Source organism: Leopardus geoffroyi, chromosome C1 (assembly GCF_018350155.1).
Source record: "Leopardus geoffroyi isolate Oge1 chromosome C1, O.geoffroyi_Oge1_pat1.0, whole genome shotgun sequence".
In the NCBI taxonomy this organism is placed as follows: Eukaryota; Metazoa; Chordata; class Mammalia; order Carnivora; family Felidae; genus Leopardus; species Leopardus geoffroyi.
Genome location: NC_059328.1, coordinates 11,256,599 through 11,274,454, shown reverse-complemented (window position 1 = coordinate 11,274,454; position 17,856 = coordinate 11,256,599). Strand labels below are relative to the sequence as shown.

At 54.1% G+C, this 17,856-nt stretch overlaps 1 protein-coding gene and 1 long non-coding RNA gene across 4 annotated transcripts in view; one reads left to right on the top strand and one right to left on the bottom strand.

The window, feature by feature from the left end:
* The window catches only part of CASP9 (caspase 9), a 40,473-nt gene that overhangs the window by 7,370 nt on the left and 15,247 nt on the right, over positions 1-17,856 (top strand). Inside the window, exons 4-9 of one of the 3 annotated variants that reach the window (XM_045475747.1) lie at positions 265-441; positions 878-967; positions 2,154-2,301; positions 8,874-9,053; positions 9,662-9,771; positions 13,071-15,019. In XM_045475747.1, coding sequence (XP_045331703.1) covers positions 265-441; positions 878-967; positions 2,154-2,301; positions 8,874-9,053; positions 9,662-9,771; positions 13,071-13,160 — 795 coding nt within the window. In that variant the 3' untranslated portion in view covers positions 13,161-15,019. Of the gene's footprint in view, positions 1-264; positions 442-877; positions 968-2,153; positions 2,302-8,873; positions 9,054-9,661; positions 9,772-11,399; positions 11,503-13,070; positions 15,020-17,856 lie in introns of those variants that run through there. The other 2 variants (XM_045475749.1, XM_045475750.1) reach the window with 2 other exon arrangements.
* The window catches only part of LOC123597230, a 29,433-nt gene that overhangs the window by 7,136 nt on the left and 4,441 nt on the right, over positions 1-17,856 (bottom strand). The window contains exon 2 of the long non-coding RNA XR_006712041.1: positions 3,630-3,761. This is a non-coding gene — a long non-coding RNA (uncharacterized LOC123597230). The remainder of the gene's footprint in view (positions 1-3,629; positions 3,762-17,856) is intronic.

Here is a 17,856-nt window from a genome sequence, read left to right as displayed (position 1 = left end):
CCGTGGGAACTGGTCTTCTCTCCCAAGCTGGCTGTTTGCGTGTCGTACCGTTCGTGCTCGCGCCCATCTGGTTTGCCGTCCGTTTGCTTCTGCCCTGGAATGCCGGGTGTAGGCCTGCTGCTCCTCGGTCAGAGAGAGGGCAGACCCCACTTTCTGTCCCGTGTCTCCAGACCGTCAACCGCATGAGTGCAAACCTGGGGCTCGCCTTCGCTCCTGGGGAGTGCAGCGAGACCCCGGTTGACGTGGGTCCCTGTGCTTGGGCAGGCGTATGTCCTGAACGCGGACCCCTGTGGCCACTGCCTCATCATCAACAACATGAACTTCTGCCTCGAGTCGAGGCTCCAGACCCGTACCGGCTCCAATATCGACTGTGAGAAGTTGCAGCGACGTTTCTCCTTGCTGCATTTTGTGGTGGAGGTGAAGCACGACCAGACGGCCAAGGTCCGGTCACTGCCTGTGGTCAGGGATGGGGGGGTGGGCTGGGACAAGGGTCCTGGGAGACACCCGAAAGCAAGCGACTCCCCGACACCCACCCTTAGGACTGTAGCCCCGGGAGAGGCAGCGTGGCTCAGTGGGTACCAGTTCGAGCTACAGGCTCAGAGAGACCTGGGTTGTGGACTCCCGCTCCCTGCCGCGTGACTCTGGAGTTTTAGTCTCCTTGTCTAGACAGCAGGCACGGTACTCACCTCCTAGGGGCATCGTGAACAGCACCCAAGCACGGCACCTTGTCCCCAAGAACGGTGGCTACTGTGGCTCTTAGGACTGTCCTTACTGCAGTATTGGCCCTGGGAGCAGGGAAAGTGCTCTGCCCGGGAGGGCCCAGGATGGGGACCTGATCCCGTCAATGGCCTGGCTCATCTGTGACCTTGTCTTGTAGCAAATGGTCCAGGCGTTGGTGGAGCTGGCGCGGCGGGACCACGGTGCTCTGGACTGCTGCGTGGTGGTCATCCTCTCTCACGGCTGTCAGGTACGAGCTGCCCGGAGACGCTGCGCTGAGAGGCCATGAAGCAGCCCCGTCCCTTCCTGTGTCCAAGACACCCTGGGCTTTGTGGGCAGAGCCGTGGGGCCCTGTCTGTCTCCTGTTGTTTTCCTGGGAGCCATCCGGCCCTCTGAGGAAATGGATGTCCCTCCTGGGAGAAGCCATCTGGGAGAGGCAGGGAGGAGACGAATTCTGCTCACAGAGCTCCTAGCCTGGATTTTGTTCAGAGTCGGGCACTGCACACAGGGGCTCGCAGCTCCTGCCTCCGTCTTGCATTGTCCCAGGCCCTTTGCTATGGGCTGGGTGTCAGGACACTGGAACCCCCTCTGGGCTTGGCCACTGATGTGCTGGGTCATCGTCGTGGCCCAGCACCTCCCGCTTCCTGGGCCTCGACTTCCTCATCTTTACAGCTGAGCGTTGGCACAGGTCAGAAGCTCCAAGCGGGAGGCCTGTCGTCCCCTGTGGGGGTTTCACAGTGTTTTCAAAACTGGCAACCGTCGCACAAAAATCAGGATTTCCAGCTTCTCTTGAAAAACCACAGTGGTCGGGCCTTACTAGGCCACATCCTCACAGAGCAAAACTCTGGCCTACAGCTGGGCAGGGACTGCCCCTTTTCATTCGTGGTGTGACCCCTGGACCAGCAGCATAGGGCTCACCAGGAAATCATGGGAAATTCAGACTCTCAGGCCTTGCCACAGACCTTTTCACGGAGAGCCTGTGCTTTGACAAGGTCCCGTCCACATAAAGTTCGAGAAGAACTGGCTTAGAGCAGTAGTTCTCAATGCTTACCTGCATCAGAAGCTCCTGAAAGACCACATTGCTGGTCCCCACCACCAGGGTTCCTGATTTAGATCTAGGGGGGAGCCCAGGAATCAGCAGGTCTTACAAGTTCCCAAGTGATGCTGATGCCTCTGGTCCAGGGACCACACTTTGAGAACCACTGATCTAGAAGAAGCTGGCTGGCACTCTCCCATTAGGCTGTTTTAGCCATGGGAGTCTGAGACCCTTGGAATAGATGCTGACCAGGGCCCTTCCAGAATGAACCTCTGTCTAAATCAGCCTTGTGCCCCTGGCTGGGGCCTTCTAAATGCTTGACCCCCATAAAACCTCTGGACAGTGGTTGGATTCCTCCTCCAACTTCTTGGTTTTGTAACCAGGATTCTTGGTCTTCTAGGCCAGCCACCGCCAGTTCCCAGGGGCTGTTTATGGCACAGATGGCTGTCCTGTGTCCATCGAGAAAATTGTGAACATCTTCAATGGATCCGGCTGCCCCAGCTTGGGAGGGAAGCCCAAGCTCTTCTTTATCCAGGCCTGTGGTGGGGGTAAGCAGGTCCTCAGTCTCCCTGCAGGTGACTCTAGTGGGGAAGGAGCCGCCCCCCTGCCTCCTCCTCCGTCCAGCCCCTCCTGATGCCCAAGGGGGTGTGTCCAGGCAGTCAGAGGGTCCCAGACATGGTCCCTTTGTCCACACTGCAGTATCTCCCTCCGGTTAGAGTAGGCCCCAGCTGTGTCCAGCCTGTAGAGGTTAGAGCCTCTACCGTGTCACCGTGCGGTAGCCTCAGGGGCTCATTCGGCTCTGGCAGCTTCAACTCCAGAGACTCAGTAGTAACAAAGCAGGGGACAGAGAAAAAAAAAAAAGAAACCCTTTCATTTTCCTTATCATTCTCCTGACCTCCCTCAGCTAGACCCTCTTTCCACTGGCCCAGAGGAAGGGAGGCCGGAGCTAAACCAATTATTAGAATTGCCAAAGGCCCAAGTACTGGAGATGTCAGTAATTTTTAAGGATCGTTTGGATCCTTTGTGATTTTGCCATATGCCCCGACTTTAAACCTAAGTCCAATGTCACCATTACCTGGTTTTCTTATAAAGTGGGAAAAAAAAAAAAAAGGAAGGAAGAGAGAACATTGTGTGTCCTGAATGGTGGGACATGATGGCAGAGGAGGGGGACCCTGGGCATCCTGTCCCAGGCGTTCCCTTGGCCCAGGGCTCTCCAAGGGCAAGGATGTCTGAAAGACATGCCAGTTCCTTGTCCCCCAGCCCCCTCTGCGTTGTTGTACCACGGAGCTATCCAGCCGGCCCAAAGGGGGCGCCATTCACACCAGCGACCTGTACCTGTAGCATAATCTTCTGAACGCGTCCATCTGTCCCATACTGTTCCACGTTGGCAGGGGTGATGTGAGGGGATGTGGCTCGTCTAGGTGAGCAGGCTCTGGTCACGTGATTCATCTGATACGTGTTTACTGAGTATCTGCTGTATACACCAGGCTGTGTGTTAGGTGTTCGAGATACAAGCTACACAGGGTCTCTGTCCCCTGGAATTTATAATGTGACTGGAACTGTATCAAGTCACTGTCGTGACCCGTGCCCGTAACTCGGCCATGGGTGACTGAGAACCCCAGGTTCGATCTTGGTGGCTACTTCGTTCCTGCACAAACACAGGCCAGCTAATCTCTAGAAGTCTTGGCAAGTAGGGATAATAACAGGACCCACGTCCTAGCGTCCCCGTGAAATATTTAGCACACGAGTTGGTGCATGTGCAGCACTGAACGCAGTGCCTGGCTCATTTGCATCACTGCAAACCTGGACTCTCCCCCTCCCCTAACCCCAGAGCACCCCGTGTCACCTAAGAGCCGCCTGAGCCCAGCACGGTTACCTGAGAGTTCCGGTAATGGGAAGGTGGAAAGGCTGCCGCTCTCGGAGTTGTAGAAATCCTAGCTCGTCGTTGCTTTACGACCCAGAATGTGTCGCCCAGTGATGTTGTTAGTCTGAACCTAGTGGTCCTTTCCTGTGTGAATAGAATAAAAGATGAAACAGGCAAGGGAACTGTGGACGAAGGGCGAGCTGGGACACCTGCTTTCTGGAAAGTCACGCTTAGCTGGTCTTCCGGCTCAGTGCCCCCTCATCGCCCATTCTCGGCAGCACGGACAGTCTTTCCTGTGTCACTCTCTGGACTCCTCAGCAGGCCCACAAGGTCCGCGGGGATCTGGCCCGGGCCACTTTGCATCCCCCAGCCTGGCACGCCGTGTCCCGCCCCAGCGCCGTTCAGCCCTTCCAGGCTCTGGCTTGCTCCTCAGCCCTCCCCGTGCCATCCCTCTGCCTGCCCTCCTGGCCTACTCTTTAAAAAAAAAAAAATTTTTTTTTAATGTTTATTTTTGAGAGAGACAGAGCGTGAGCGGGGGCGGGGCAGGGGGAGAGGGAGACGCAGCATCCGAAGCCGGCTCCAGGCTCCGAGCTGTCAGCACAGAGCCCGAGGCCGGGCTCGAACTCATGAACTGAGAGATCGTGACCTGAGCCGAAGTCGGACGCTTATGAGTCACCCAGGTGCCCCTCTTTTTTTTTTTTTTTTTTTTTTTAAGGATTTTACTTTTAAATAATCTCTGTGCCCAACGTGGGGCTCGAACTCACAACCCTGAGATCAAGAGGCCTGTGCTCCACCAACTGAGCTGGCCAGGCACCCCTTCTGGCCTACTCTTAATCATCCATTCTTCTAGTTAGAGCTTATTGTCTCTGTGTCCGGGAAGTCTTCTGTATACACTCCCTCCCTTGCACAGAGTCAGGGTAAGTCTCTGTGCTCACGCAGCCCCTGTCCTTCCCTTGTCACAGTGCTTTCTCCTTGTATTGAGATGGCCTCATCCCCTGGTCGCCTCTTCGAGGCCAAGGCCAGGCCCCTCTGGTCCCCCCAGACCTGCCACAAAGCTCACAGGATGGTTGCATCTTATGTGCATCCTAACTATTCGATTTGAAACAGAACCATATAAAAATCACATAAGCAAAATTTTAAGTAATGTAGACTCTCCCTCCACCACAAAACACCCACCTTAGTGGGAGGAGCAAGATTTCAAAGCTGCAATGCAGTGATCACGATTCTGCCTTTGGAATTCTGGGCCCTGCTCAGCCCCCCCCCCCCCCCCCCCCCCCCGGCCCGCTATTGACCTTGTGTGTAACGCTGTGGCCACACGGGGGCAGCACGGTGCTGAGAACAGAAATGCTGCCGGGTCTGCAGTCTGCACCCGTGTTCTGCAGGGTGGCCTCTTGTTTACGGCCATCTGAACGTCTGCCCTGGGTTTCGGTGACTCTTGTGTCGCTTTGGTAAAATCCACTGTCGTTACAACTTGAAACAGTTTTTAAATCCTTTGACGTGTCGCGCCCCCCACCGGTAAGAGGTAGGGGTGCGTACCCTGGACCAGAGATCCTTGCCTCCAAGTGAGTAGCGCGGGTGTGGAATGTCAGTGAGTAGATAGCGCGATTCGGCATCTAGCGTGATGCGCTTGGCCGAAGCTGAGCGGCCTCTGTTAGCCCGAGCTGTTCATTTTGGGGCAACCCCTCTTTAGACTTCTAGAAATCACTCCGAGAAGGCAGAAGGAGGAACAGCGTGCTGCCGTGGTGGTTGTGGGTTTTATATGCTGATAAATCCTGCTGTGTGTTCATTCTTCTGGGGAAGTCAGTCTGCCTTACGGAGGGGTTTGGATTTGCGAGTCTGTCTGAGAACAAACCGTGTGTAAGACAGATCACCCCGGGGGCGAGGCTTTCGCATCAGGTTTGTCTGTCGCATGAGGAGGACGCGGGAATGGAGATTCCTGTCTCTCCCAGATTCCCCTTTCGGATCCCACCGTGTCTTCTCCGGCTTCCCCAGGTCGTCCCTCTGCCCACCTCTGCCTGCTTAAGCCATTCCTGTGGCTTCCCCCACAGCAGTGCCCCAACCTTTCCAGCCACCCACATCTCACGTCCCTGCCCCTGTTCCACTGCAAGTCATTTCTGGACACCCGGGCAGAATCCCAGCCCCTGAAGGTTAGCTGTGAGAACAAAAACAGATTACCAAGTTCCCGAGTCAGGTGTATGGAGTGAGAGGCCCATAGATGTTGGGGCTATCATTATGGGTTTGCCAGAACCATCCTCGCCCTGTCTCTGCCCCCTGCCGAGGGAGCCGACTGAGCCAGCCAGGTGCCCCTACAAAGCCTTCTTTAAAATCACGGTTTGTGGGGCGCCTGGGTGGCTTAGTTGGTTAAGCGTCCGACTCTTGATTTTGGCTCAGGTCATGATCTCACGGTTCATGAGTTCGAACCCCGTGCTTGGGATTCTCTGTCTCCCTTTCTCTCTGCCTCTTTCTCTCTCTCTCAAAAATAAATAAACGTTTTTTATTTATTTTATTTATTTATTTTTTTTTTTCAATGTTTATTTATTTTTGGGACAGAGAGAGACAGAGCATGAACGGGGGAGGGGCAGAGAGAGAGGGAAACACAGAATCGGAAACAGGCTCCAGGCTCCGAGCCATCAGCCCAGAGTCCGACGCGGGGCTCGAACTCACGGACCACGAGATCGTGACCCGGCTGAAGTCGGACGCTCAACCGACTGCGCCACCCAGGCGCCCCAATAAACGTTTTTTAAAAATTAAAAAAATAAAATCATGGTTTGTGACACACATAGTAGATACACACACACACACACACACACACACGCACACACACGCACAGACTACCCCTGGGGTACAGAGCACCCACACAGAAACCGAAGAAGACACAAAAGAAGAAGACAGGGTCCTGCTTTCTGGGGAGCTGAATGCCCAAACAGAAACATCTATGCCCTCAATTTACATTGAGACTTAGGTTTAAAAAACTGACATCGAACTCGTCTCTTTGCTTTTTGGGGGTGGACAGGGATAGAGTTGAGGAAACAGTCCGTCATACGACAGTGTTCCCTCCCTTTCAGACAACCGAGCGGAGAAAAATCGCCATTCTTGGCTTCTGTCTTACGAATGCCAAGTAAGGTGGATCTTGTGAGCAATTCGACCTTTTGCAATCTTGCCTCGGCTGCTGGAAAGCACAAAGCCAAACGCACGGGCCACCTCTAGCAAGCACGCGGGACCTTACAACATGCATTTCTAGATCCCAAACGTACTCTTCTCCTGCCCTTGAAGTTTTACTTCTCTATTTTATTCTACTCTTATCATTTGTGCCTACTAAGCTATCTTCTTTTAGGGAATCAAAGAAGGCATCAGATCATAGGTCATGAGATTTTGGCCATGTTTATACCTTCTGACCCAGTAATTCCCTAAGGAAATAATTCAAGTGAAGTCAAAACGCTCTACCTAAAACAGGGTGCCTGGGTGGCTCAGTTGGTTAAGCATCCAACTTTGGTTCAGGTCATGATCTCGCGGTCCGTGGGTTCGAGTCCCGCGTCGGGCTCTGTGCTGACAGCTCAGAGCCTGGAGCTTGCTTCAGATGCTGTGTCTCCCTCTCTCTGCCCCTCCCCTGCTTGCACTCTTCTCTCTCTCTCAAAAATAAACGTTAAAATAATAATAATAATAAAAACCCTCTATGTAAAGACACCTGTGGCCACGTGAGCCAAAAACTGGATATCATCTAAATACCCAACATTAGGGAAATGGATTAGTGAGTGCATATCACTGAAACAGACCATTGTAAAGCCATTTGAACTAGCTGTGATGGGGACTGTGGAGATGTGAAGAAATGCTCCCGGGACAATGTGCCCATGGGCCACAACCCAAAGGTTAAGAGGCAGAAATGGGGGTAGCTATGTCAGGCTTGCAAGATCCTGGATGATTTCCTTAGCCGTATTTTCTGTCTTTTCCATTTTAAAATCCGAATTCCCCCCCACACAGCAGCAGACCTGGAAACCAGGGGTCAGGGCAGGACTCGGGCCACACACAGCTCCCATCACAGAGCCATCGGGATGGCGACATGGCAGGAGGTTCTCCGGGCACAAGCTCCCCGGAGGGAGAGCTCACTGCAGGGTGCAGTGTGCTACTCTAGATAGAAAGCAGCTAAAAGGAGCTTCTGTAACAGCAGAGGGCAGAGTGGCCCGGAGGGTTCCTTAGGGAAGGGTTTCTGGAGCCCTTGCGGGGGCTCAGGCACCCCCCCTTTCAAGGCTGAATAAAGTGAATTGTTTTTTTCATGACGTGAGGTTGACCACTGTGGCCATTTTCAAGTGCATACAATTCAACGGCTGGGAGTACGTTCACAAGTGTGCAACCATCACCATTCCCTGGTTCCAGAACTTTCTCATCGCCCCAGACTGAAACCTCATACCCCTCAGGGCTCACTCCCCCTTCCTGCCTCCTCTCAATCCCGGGCAACCGCTCACCTGCTTTCTTCTCCATGGATTTGCCCCTTCTGGGTCTTTCACATGAACGGAGCCAGATACGTGGCTTCTCGCATCTGGTTCTTTCGCTCTGCGTGTTTTTCGTGTCTACCCACATGGCCCTAGGTATCAGCACTTTATCCCTCTTTAAGCCTGGGTGAAATTCCACTGGCTGTCTGTGCCACCTTCTGTGGATCCGTTCATCTGTCAGCGGACACTTGGGGCGTCCCCACCTGTTGCCTGTTGTGAATGATGCTGCTGTGAACTTGGCTGTGCCAGGATTTGTTTGAACTTCTGTTTTTCGTTCTCTTGGGTGTGTACCTTTTAAGTTGCTTTTACAGCTTTTGTTTTTAGTAGTTACTTATTTTTGAGAGACAGAGAGACAGGGAGTGAATGGGAGAGGGGCAGAAAGAGGGAGACACAATCTGAAGCGGGCTCCAGGCTCCGAGCTGTCAGCGCAGAGCCCGACGCGGGGCTCGAACCCACAAACCATGAGATCATGACCTGAGCCGCAGTCGGACACAACTGACCGAGCCACCCAGGCGCCCCTTGTTTTCACAGCTGTAGAAAAGAAATCTCTGCACCCCCGTCCCAATTTCTACCTAATGGGTGTGCAAAACTTTTGTCACAGTAAAAAGTAAAGCTTCGGTTTCTGTTTCTCGCTCAGTGCTGGAACCCTGGCTCCGGAGGGAATCAGGCAGCCTCGGGCTGGGGCGGGCCGGGTGTCGCCAAGAAACAAGGAGCAGGGGCTCTGGTCGGTGTTTCAGTGACGAGTGCTGTCCGTTTTTGCTTCCTGCAGAGCGGAAAGATCATGGGGTTGAGGTGGCCTCCACGTCCCCTGAAGACAGGACCCCTGGCAGTGACTCTGAGCCAGACGCTGTCCCGTTCCAGGAAGGCCCAGGCACCTTTGACCAGCCGGACGCCGTGTCTAGTTTGCCCACACCCAGTGACATCTTTGTGTCCTACTCCACCTTCCCAGGTGAGCACATCAGGTGTCCTCCCAGCTGGCGGGTCCCCCTGTCAGCCCTAGAAGCAGCGGTGTTGTTAAGGAGCGACCTGGGGGTGTCTTGGCCTTGAGTCTTGCCATCTGCGGGACGCCGAGCAAGTCACTTTGCCTCTCTGAGCCTCAGCTAGGATGCAGAATTCAAGGAGGCCTGTGCTCTTGGGTTTGTGTGCCTCACTTGCCTCACCCGTGTCCCGGCCCCGCCTCAGTATTCTCATCTTTAAAATGGGAAGAGCAGTCGTACGTCAGGGGTCATCGCGGGGATTAGCAAGGTGGCTAGCACATCCCCGAGCACAGTGCCTGGCACGTAGCAGGCGTGATGGGCATTAGTGTCCTTCCTTTCTTAGCCCTTGGGTGAGTCACTTGACTTCTCGGAGCCTCGGTTCCCTTGCTGGGAAGGCGGGAACCAGAACCAAAGTCCCAAGGCGGTAGTGGCCTCACGACCACGCAAGAAGGTAGTGAACAGGACGGGGCGCAGAGATGTGTGGATGTGTGAATGGGTCCAAGTCCACAGGTGGCCCCAGTCGGGGTGTGGGGGGCTCTTAGCGGCTCTCCGATAAAGTTCTGCCTCTCTGCTTCTGAAGGTTTTGTTTCCTGGAGGGACACCAAGAGCGGCTCCTGGTACGTGGAGACCTTGGATGGTGTTTTCGAGCAGTGGGCTCGCTCTGAGGACCTGCAGACCCTCCTGCTCAGGGTGAGCGTTGCCGTCCTCTGGGAGAGAGAGGGGAGGCTTCTGGGAGGGGCAGCGTGTCCTCCTCAGGTGGGGCTGGCGGGGCCCCAGGCCCAAACCGGAGGTTGGCTTGCTGTGAGGGCTGGTGTTGCCATTACTGTAACCGTGACGGTGACACTTGCCCATTACTCGGAGGGCTGCCTTCCCTGGCTCCTCTGAGGTCCCAGGCTGATACTGGGACCCCCGCTGGCAGAGGCAGCCCTCCGTGCCAAGGCAGCTCAGTGGCCGGAGCTGAGTGGCGTTCCTGAGGGCGGGTCGTGAGGCATGCCCCACTGTGTAGTCTTCTCGTCTTTTACATTTCTTTAAACATATTTTCATTTTTGAGAGTGAGTGAGACAGAGCATGAGTGGGGGCAGGGCAGGGAGAGAGGGGGACCCAGAATCCGAAGCAGGCTCCAGGCTCCGAGCTGTCAGCGCAGAGCCCAACGTGGGGCTCGAACTCACAAACTCCAAGATCACGACCTGAGCCAAAGTCAGACACTTAACTGACTGAGCCACCCAGGCGCCCCTTTGTCTTTTAGTCTTGACCCTCAAGTATTTCCCCTTGTCTTGGGGGTCCCCCGGGGGAGAGCGGGAAGGATGGTCTGATAGGGCCCCAGACTCAGTGAAATCCCGCTCAGAGCACACATGGGCCTCTCCTGCTTGCTCAGGTGTTCTATGTCATGAGAAGGATCTAGAAGGTCTGGGACCCCGCCTTCCTCCTGGGGAGGCTCTGGCTCTGTGGTTTGCTGAGCAGAGCAGCAGAGAAAGAAAAAGCAAGTACAGGGTCACCACCTGGTACAACTCCAGGGGGCGCCATGACTCTGGGCAGGTGACCTTGGGAGCAGCAGGGGGGCCTTGCCGGTTGGGGGTGGGAGTCCATCAGGGCCAAGCAGTGCACTTGACTCCTGGGCCTCATCTCTTCTCTCAACTTTTCTTTAAGGAAACCTTTCAATTTGATTTGAGCCTTGTGAGGTTTTGAATTTTCTCATTTCTCATTTTGAGTTTTGTAAACTCATAGTGGAGATGCTTTTCTCTGTTAAACACTCTCCCTCCCAGCTCAAGGAGGCTGCACGTAGAGCTGTTTATTTTTGTTTTTTAAAAATGTTTATTTATTTTTGAGAGAGAGCAGGAGAGAGAGTGCAAGCAGGGGAGGGGCAGAGACAGAGGGGGACAGAGGAGCTGAAGCAGGTTCTGCACTGACAGAAGACAGCCTGACGCGGGGCTGGAACTCAGGAACCGTGAGATCATGAGCCCAAATTGGGCGCTCAACCGACTGAGCCACCCAGGCGCCCCTAGAGCTGGTTTTTAAAGTCGGTTTTAGGGTTTTATTTATATATTTTTGTACGTATGTATTTATCGAAGTGTAGTTGACATACGTAGTCATGTTACATTAGTTTCGGGTAGCGATTTGACAATTCTGTACATTGTGCTATGCTCACTACAATAAGTCTAGTCGCCATCTGTCGCCATACAAAGTTATTACGATAGTCTAGACTATATTCCCTCCCTATGCTGCACTTTTCATCGCCCCGACGTATTTCGTAACTGGAAGTTTATTCCCCTTACTCCCCTTCACCTATTTCGCCCATCCCCCACCCCCGTCCCCTGCAGCATTATTTACAACAGCCAAGATACAGAAGCAACCTAAGTGTTCACTGATAGATGTATGGATAAAGGAGATGTGACGTCTATATACGGTGGAATATTGCTCGGCTGTAAACAAGAATGGGATCTTGCCATTTGCGACAACATGGACGCAGCCAGAGAGTATTATGCAAAGTGAAATAAGTCAGACAGAGAAAGACAAATACCGTATACTTTCACTCCTGTGTGGAATCTAAAAAAACAAAACGGGGGCGCCTGGGTGGCGCAGTCGGTTAAGCGTCCGACTTCAGCCAGGTCACGATCTCGCGGTCCGTGAGTTCGAGCCCCGCGTCAGGCTCTGGGCTAATGGCTCAGAGCCTGGAGCCTGTTTCCGATTCTGTGGCTCCCTCTCTCTCTGCCCCTCCCCCGTTCATGCTCTGTCTCTCTCTGTCCCAAAAATAAGTAAACGTTGAAAAAAAAAATTAAAAAAAAAAAAGAATGCAAAAGTATGTCAGGTTGCACCCCAGGCTTATTGGGTCCAAGTCTGTAGTTTAATGAGATCCATGTTACAACTTGAGAAGCACTGGAACCTTAAGAGATTTCTAGTGAGATTTCCTCCTTTTTGTCTGAGTTCCTAATGATTTGGTGGTTCTTTGTGCCTTTGGCAGGTTGGTTTTGCTATACACTATTAGCTGAAACTATTTTGTTTTATTATTTTTAAAGTTTTTGTTCTTTTGTGGGACTCAAACTTATGACCCCGAGAACAAGAGTCACATGCTACACCGACTGAGCCAGCCAAGCACCCTTGAAATGGTTTCAGATGAAATATATGAGCACCTGTTCAGGATAAAAGTTCAGTTGCAGAAATCTTTACATGCTATTATTAAATAGTATTAAAGATTAGGTTCAGCTAGATTTTTAAGCATTATGAGACATTCCAAATAATGCATGAAATATGTGTTTAAAGAATAATTATAAGCGAACACCTATGTAACCACCAACCAAGTCAAGAAATAGAATATTGCTAGAGACCAGAGGCACTCCAGTGCACCCCACCCTTATGAGGTGATTGTAGGTATTAGTAAATTTGTTGGCATACTAAAACTCACTAGATGGTAGTATCTGAGAGATTTGCTGCTGTGTGCAATCTCAGACTTTCTCTGGTGAGGGTTTTGTGTTCTGTTGCAGTCAACATAGCCATTGGTCTCGTCTGCCCTTTGAAGGGATACTGTACCACACACGATTTTTTAGCATCTACTACTGATCACTTTTTAAAAAATAAATGTTTGGGGCGCCTGGGTGGCGCAGTCGGTTAAGCGTCCGACTTCAGCCAGGTCACGATCTCGCGGTCCGCGAGTTCGAGCCCCGCGTCGGGCTCTGGGCTGATGGCTCAGAGCCTGGAGCCTGTTTCCGATTCTGTGTCTCCCTCTCTCTCTGCCCCTCCCCCGTTCATGCTCTGTCTCTCTCTGTCCCAAAAATAAATAAACGTTGAAAAAAAAATTAAAAAAAAAATTAAAAATAAAAATAAAAAAATAAAAAAACAAAACAAACGAACAAACAGAAACAGACTCCTAAACACGGAGGACAAGCCAGAGCTGTTACAGGGCTGGTTCAGTGGACATCCCCCTTCCTCCTTCTCTGGAACCCTTCCTTCCATCGAGAGAGCTCACGGACTCCCCTGCGCTCCTGTTTTCACAGGTCGCTAATGCTGTTTCGCAGAAAGGGATTTACAAGCAGATTCCTGGTTGTTTCAATTTCCTCCGGAAAAAACTTTACTTTAAAATGTAATGAGGCCAGGGCCCCTGCACCCTTTACCCCAAAACCTTCCTGCTCCAGGCCCAGCGGCAGTGGACGTCTGGTCTTTGCTACAACGACAGCTGTCACTCTTCGAAGGGGTTTGTGGCCTGTAGTGGGTCTGCTCTTTCCCCACCAGCGGCAGACAGGCTCTTAGCAGCTTCCAAATTGGAGACGGATGACTGGCGACACAGGAAGCAGAGCAGAAGAAAATCAAGGACACCCAGGACTCTTACCAGTGGCCTGTTCTCCGGCTAGTGGCTGCGGCCTATGACCCCTGTGTTTTCTGTAGAGTAAGGCTTTTTAACCTCAGTCTGATTGACATTTGGGGCCAGATGTTGGGGGGGGGGACGCGTCCCGTGCATGGTGGGACGTTTAGCAGCATCCCTGGCCTCTACCCTCTAGGTGCCAGGAGCACCTCCCCCTGCGTCGTGACAACCCAAAATGTCTCCAGACATTGCCAGATGTCCCCTAGTGGGACACCACTTGAGAACCACTGATCTACAAGAAACTTTGGTTACAAACAAACCATCTCTCTTAGATCAGCAAGTTTGGGGCTTCTAGTCTGAAAAGCTGGAGTCTGCAAATCCTAAATGAGGTTTTAAAAATGATCAATTTTTCTTATATTCTAGTATTAAAAAAATCTTAGGGTCATATGGACACTTTTTCCCCCTTATTTCCCCCCTCATTTTGCTCCAACTCTTTGTTTTTCCTTATAAAGGGGATTTTTGCTTTTCTGGGAACATTTCCCCATCTCTTACTTCATGTGAACCCCACCCCATCCCAGGGAAGGATGACAGGTCTGGGAGCCGTGTCCTCAGGGAAGTTAGGTCACTGAGTCAAGGGGAGCATAGATACGACCCCACCCCTGAGGTCTTGTATGCGATCCTGACCCTGGCCAATTTGGAGCTTTTAGGGCCTTGGACTTGAGGATTGTTTGCTAAGACTCAGCAAGATGTGATTCACGCAGTTGTCACTTGGTTATTATTTCCCCCGCCTGTGACCTTTCCAAGTGTGAAATAGTCCCGGGGGCTTCTGGCGGTTAGTTATCTGTGGTCACCTGCGGGATGGTATAAGGAAACAATCCAATTAACCCGACAGAGCCAAGCAGCGCTTGGCCCTCTGCCTGCTCCCTGCTTCCAGGCTCTGTACTCGCCCGTCATGCGAATCAGGTGGTCCTTGCCCGAGGCGCCCGCCCCAATCGTGTTCAGGACGAAAAGATGTTATCACAGCTTTTCACTGACCTGGCGGGGACTTCCTATAAAGGGGTGGGGTGGGGGGGGGTCTTAGCCCGGAGTTCTGTTTGGACTTCCGAGCAGCGGGCCTGTGAACTCCTGAAAATCATACGCCGAATGTGTAGAGGGACAGGTGCTGAGATTTCATTTGTCTCTCAAAGGGATTGAGAGCCTCAAAAGTTTAACAACTAGCGCTGTTTGCAAGGCCACCCCCATGGCGTGTTTTCAGAGGCTGGGTAGCAGTGTCATGAAACATTTTACTGCCCCAACTCCATCGTCCAGTGACGCTGCTGGGGCCAGCTCTCCAGCACAGATACGCAGACCAGTGTGCAAGAATGTGTGTCCCAGGATGTTCGCTGCAGCAGTGGGAGAGAGAATAGGGAGCGGGTGAAAGTGTCACTCCTTCTATTCATAACATGGAATATTATTTAGCTGTCCAAAAGAATGGCCCGGATGTATGTACTGACACGTAAAATGTGACACAGTGCCGAGTGAAAAACACCCAGTTGCAGAGCAGTAGGAAGCATACAATGATATTTTTGGTTAGAAAGCTATGGTATATGAATGTACCCATATGGACGTGTGATGTATGCACATAAATAAAGTCCAGAAGGCCATACACCGTGCTGTTAACAATGATTACCTCTGCAAGGTGGAACCGGAGAAGTAAAATGAGGGGGACTTCGCTTTTTGACTCGATACACTCCTAGATTCTTCTCATATTTTTACAAGGAGTATATGTATTGCCTTCTAAAAATCGTGGCTACGAAGACGCACGTGTTGTCGCCGTTCAGCGAACATTTGTTGAAAGGATGAATGCCCTTGGCCACCTGTCTCCTGCCACCTCCCTGCTCGCGCTTTTCGTTGGCAGCCTCCTGACTTCGGCTCGTCACCTGTCTGGGTTTGCGTGGGCAGGTGTCCCCAAGCGCAGTGTGGGGCTCCAAGCCGCACATGCACGGCCCCCCTTCCCCCCCCGGGGCTGGGACCACTGCGAGGTTGCCCCCGCCTTTCTGCAGCTGCTGGGGCGGGGGGGGCCTCCACCCGGGGACAGCTGGCTGCTGGGCTCTGCCAGTCCTGGAGCCCGTTAGCATATGTGCCTGCCCTGGCTGCTGTCCCACAAGCTCAGGGCCTCTGCCCAGCTGCCTCACGAGGCTGGCCTTCCCCGTTGATCCCCTCCGACATCTGGCCACGCTTTCGGCTGTGGCCTGCTCTGTTGTGCCTGTGTCTGCGCCTGGGAACAGCCAATGCTGGGGCAAAAAGGACAATTGTCCCCGGCAGTTGGGTCCCCGAGGTGCTGCCCGGACCATCTGCACGGTGACTCGCACAGCAGCCGGGGCTGGAAAGGGTCCTAGGATCTGGCTGGGCAAAGGCCCTGAGCAGCCTTGCAGCCAGCCAGGCTGGGGCCAGGCTCCTTTGAGATGCTGGTGGCTCCTCAGAACCTCAACTCCAGTTCTCCTCTGCCCAGACGGAATCGTGGCCTTTCCCCAGGGGAGCAAACAGTAAACTGTGGATTAATGGGCACTCGCTTCTTGATTTTACATGGTTCTCCAGCAAACTTTTCTGGAATCTCCGGTGCCTGTGACCACCCGATGGCGAAGAGAGGCAGGGGGACAGACAAATGAACAAGGGGCCGGCCGGCGCGTATTAATGAGACGTGGAGGCAGCCACCTGCTTATTTTCACGGTGCCCGTCTGACAGTGTAGTTTTCCTCCCATGACCACATGCTCATGGCTGTGGTTTCATACTTGATTTTAAACTTTTAATGTTTATTATTGAAAGAGAGAGTCAGAGCATGAGCAGGAAAGGGGCGGAGGGAGAGGGAGACACAGAATCTGAAGCGGGCTCCAGGCTCCGAGCTGTCAGCACAGAGCCCGATGCGGGGCTCGAACCCACAAACTGCGAGATCATGACCTGAGCTGAAGTCGGACGCTCAACCGACGGAGCCACCCAGGCGCCCCCATACTTGATTTTAAAACAAGACTGTTGGTTTGACTCAGTTCTCTGCAGATTACATTTAAAATAATGAAATCACATGCCCACTTTCTCTTGTTTTGGGGCTCTGTGGCAAACCACATGCAACTCCCACTTGTTCTGGCTCCTGGTCTGGTTCAAGTCCATTTTACAGAAGAGTAAGTTGAGGCAGTGGCAATGCCAGGAGGTGGGTAAAAAACACCTGCGGTCAGCATAGAGTCTTCCTGTTTCCTCCCAGCATCCATCACTAGACACCATGCCTCCTCCTCCCTCCCCCCGGGGCCCCCCAGGCCCCTCCTCCCTCTCCTAGGCGCCCCCAGGCCCCTCTTTCCTCCCCCAGGCCTCCCAGGCCCCTCCTCCCTCCCCCAGGCCCCTCCTCCCTCCCCCAGGCCCCTCCTTCCTCCCCCAGGCCCCCCCAGGTCCCTCTTCCCTCCCCCAAACCCCTCCAAGCTCCTCCTCCCTCCCCCAGGCCCCCCCAGGTCCCTCTTCCCTCCCCTAGACCCCTTCAAGCTCCTCCTCCCTCCCCCAGGCCCCCCCCAGGTCCTTCTTCCCTCCCCTAGACCCCTTCAAGCTCCTCCTCCCTCCCCCAGCCCCCCCAGGCCCATCCTTCCTCCCCCAGACCCCCCCAGGTCCCTCTTCCCTCCCCTAGACCCCTTCAAGCTCCTCCTCCCTCCCCCAGCCCCCCCAGGCCCATCCTTCCTCCCCCAGACCCCCCCAGGTCCCTCTTCCCTCCCCTAGACCCCTTCAAGCTCCTCCTCCCTCCCCCAGCCCCCCCAGGCCCATCCTTCCTCCCCCAGACCCCCCCCAGGCCCCTCTTCCCTCCCCTAGACCCCTTCAAGCTCCTCCTCCCTCCCCCAGCCCCCCCAGGCCCATCCTTCCTCCCCCAGACCCCCCCAGGTCCCTCTTCCCTCCCCTAGACCCCTTCAAGCTCCTCCTCCCTCCCCCAGGCCCCCCCCAGGTCCTTCTTCCCTCCCCTAGACCCCTTCAAGCCCTCTTCCCTCCCCCAGGCCCCCCAGGCCCCTCCTTCCTCCCCCAGGCCCCCCCCAGGTCCCTCTTCCCTCCCCTAGACCCCTTCAAGCTCCTCCTCCCTCCCCCAGCCCCCCCAGGCCCATCCTTCCTCCCCCAGACCCCCCCAGGTCCCTCTTCCCTCCCCTAGATCCCTTCAAGCTCCTCCTCCCTCCCCCAGCCCCCCCAGGCCCATCCTTCCTCCCCCAGACCCCCCCAGGTCCCTCTTCCCTCCCCTAGACCCCTTCAAGCTCCTCCTCCCTCCCCCAGCCCCCCCAGGCCCATCCTTCCTCCCCCAGACCCCCCCAGGTCCCTCTTCCCTCCCCTAGACCCCTTCAAGCTCCTCCTCCCTCCCCCAGCCCCCCCAGACCCATCCTTCCTCCCCCAGACCCCCCCAGGTCCCTCTTCCCTCCCCTAGACCCCTTCAAGCTCCTCCTCCCTCCCCCAGGCCCCCCCAGGTCCCTCTTCCAAGCGTGCCT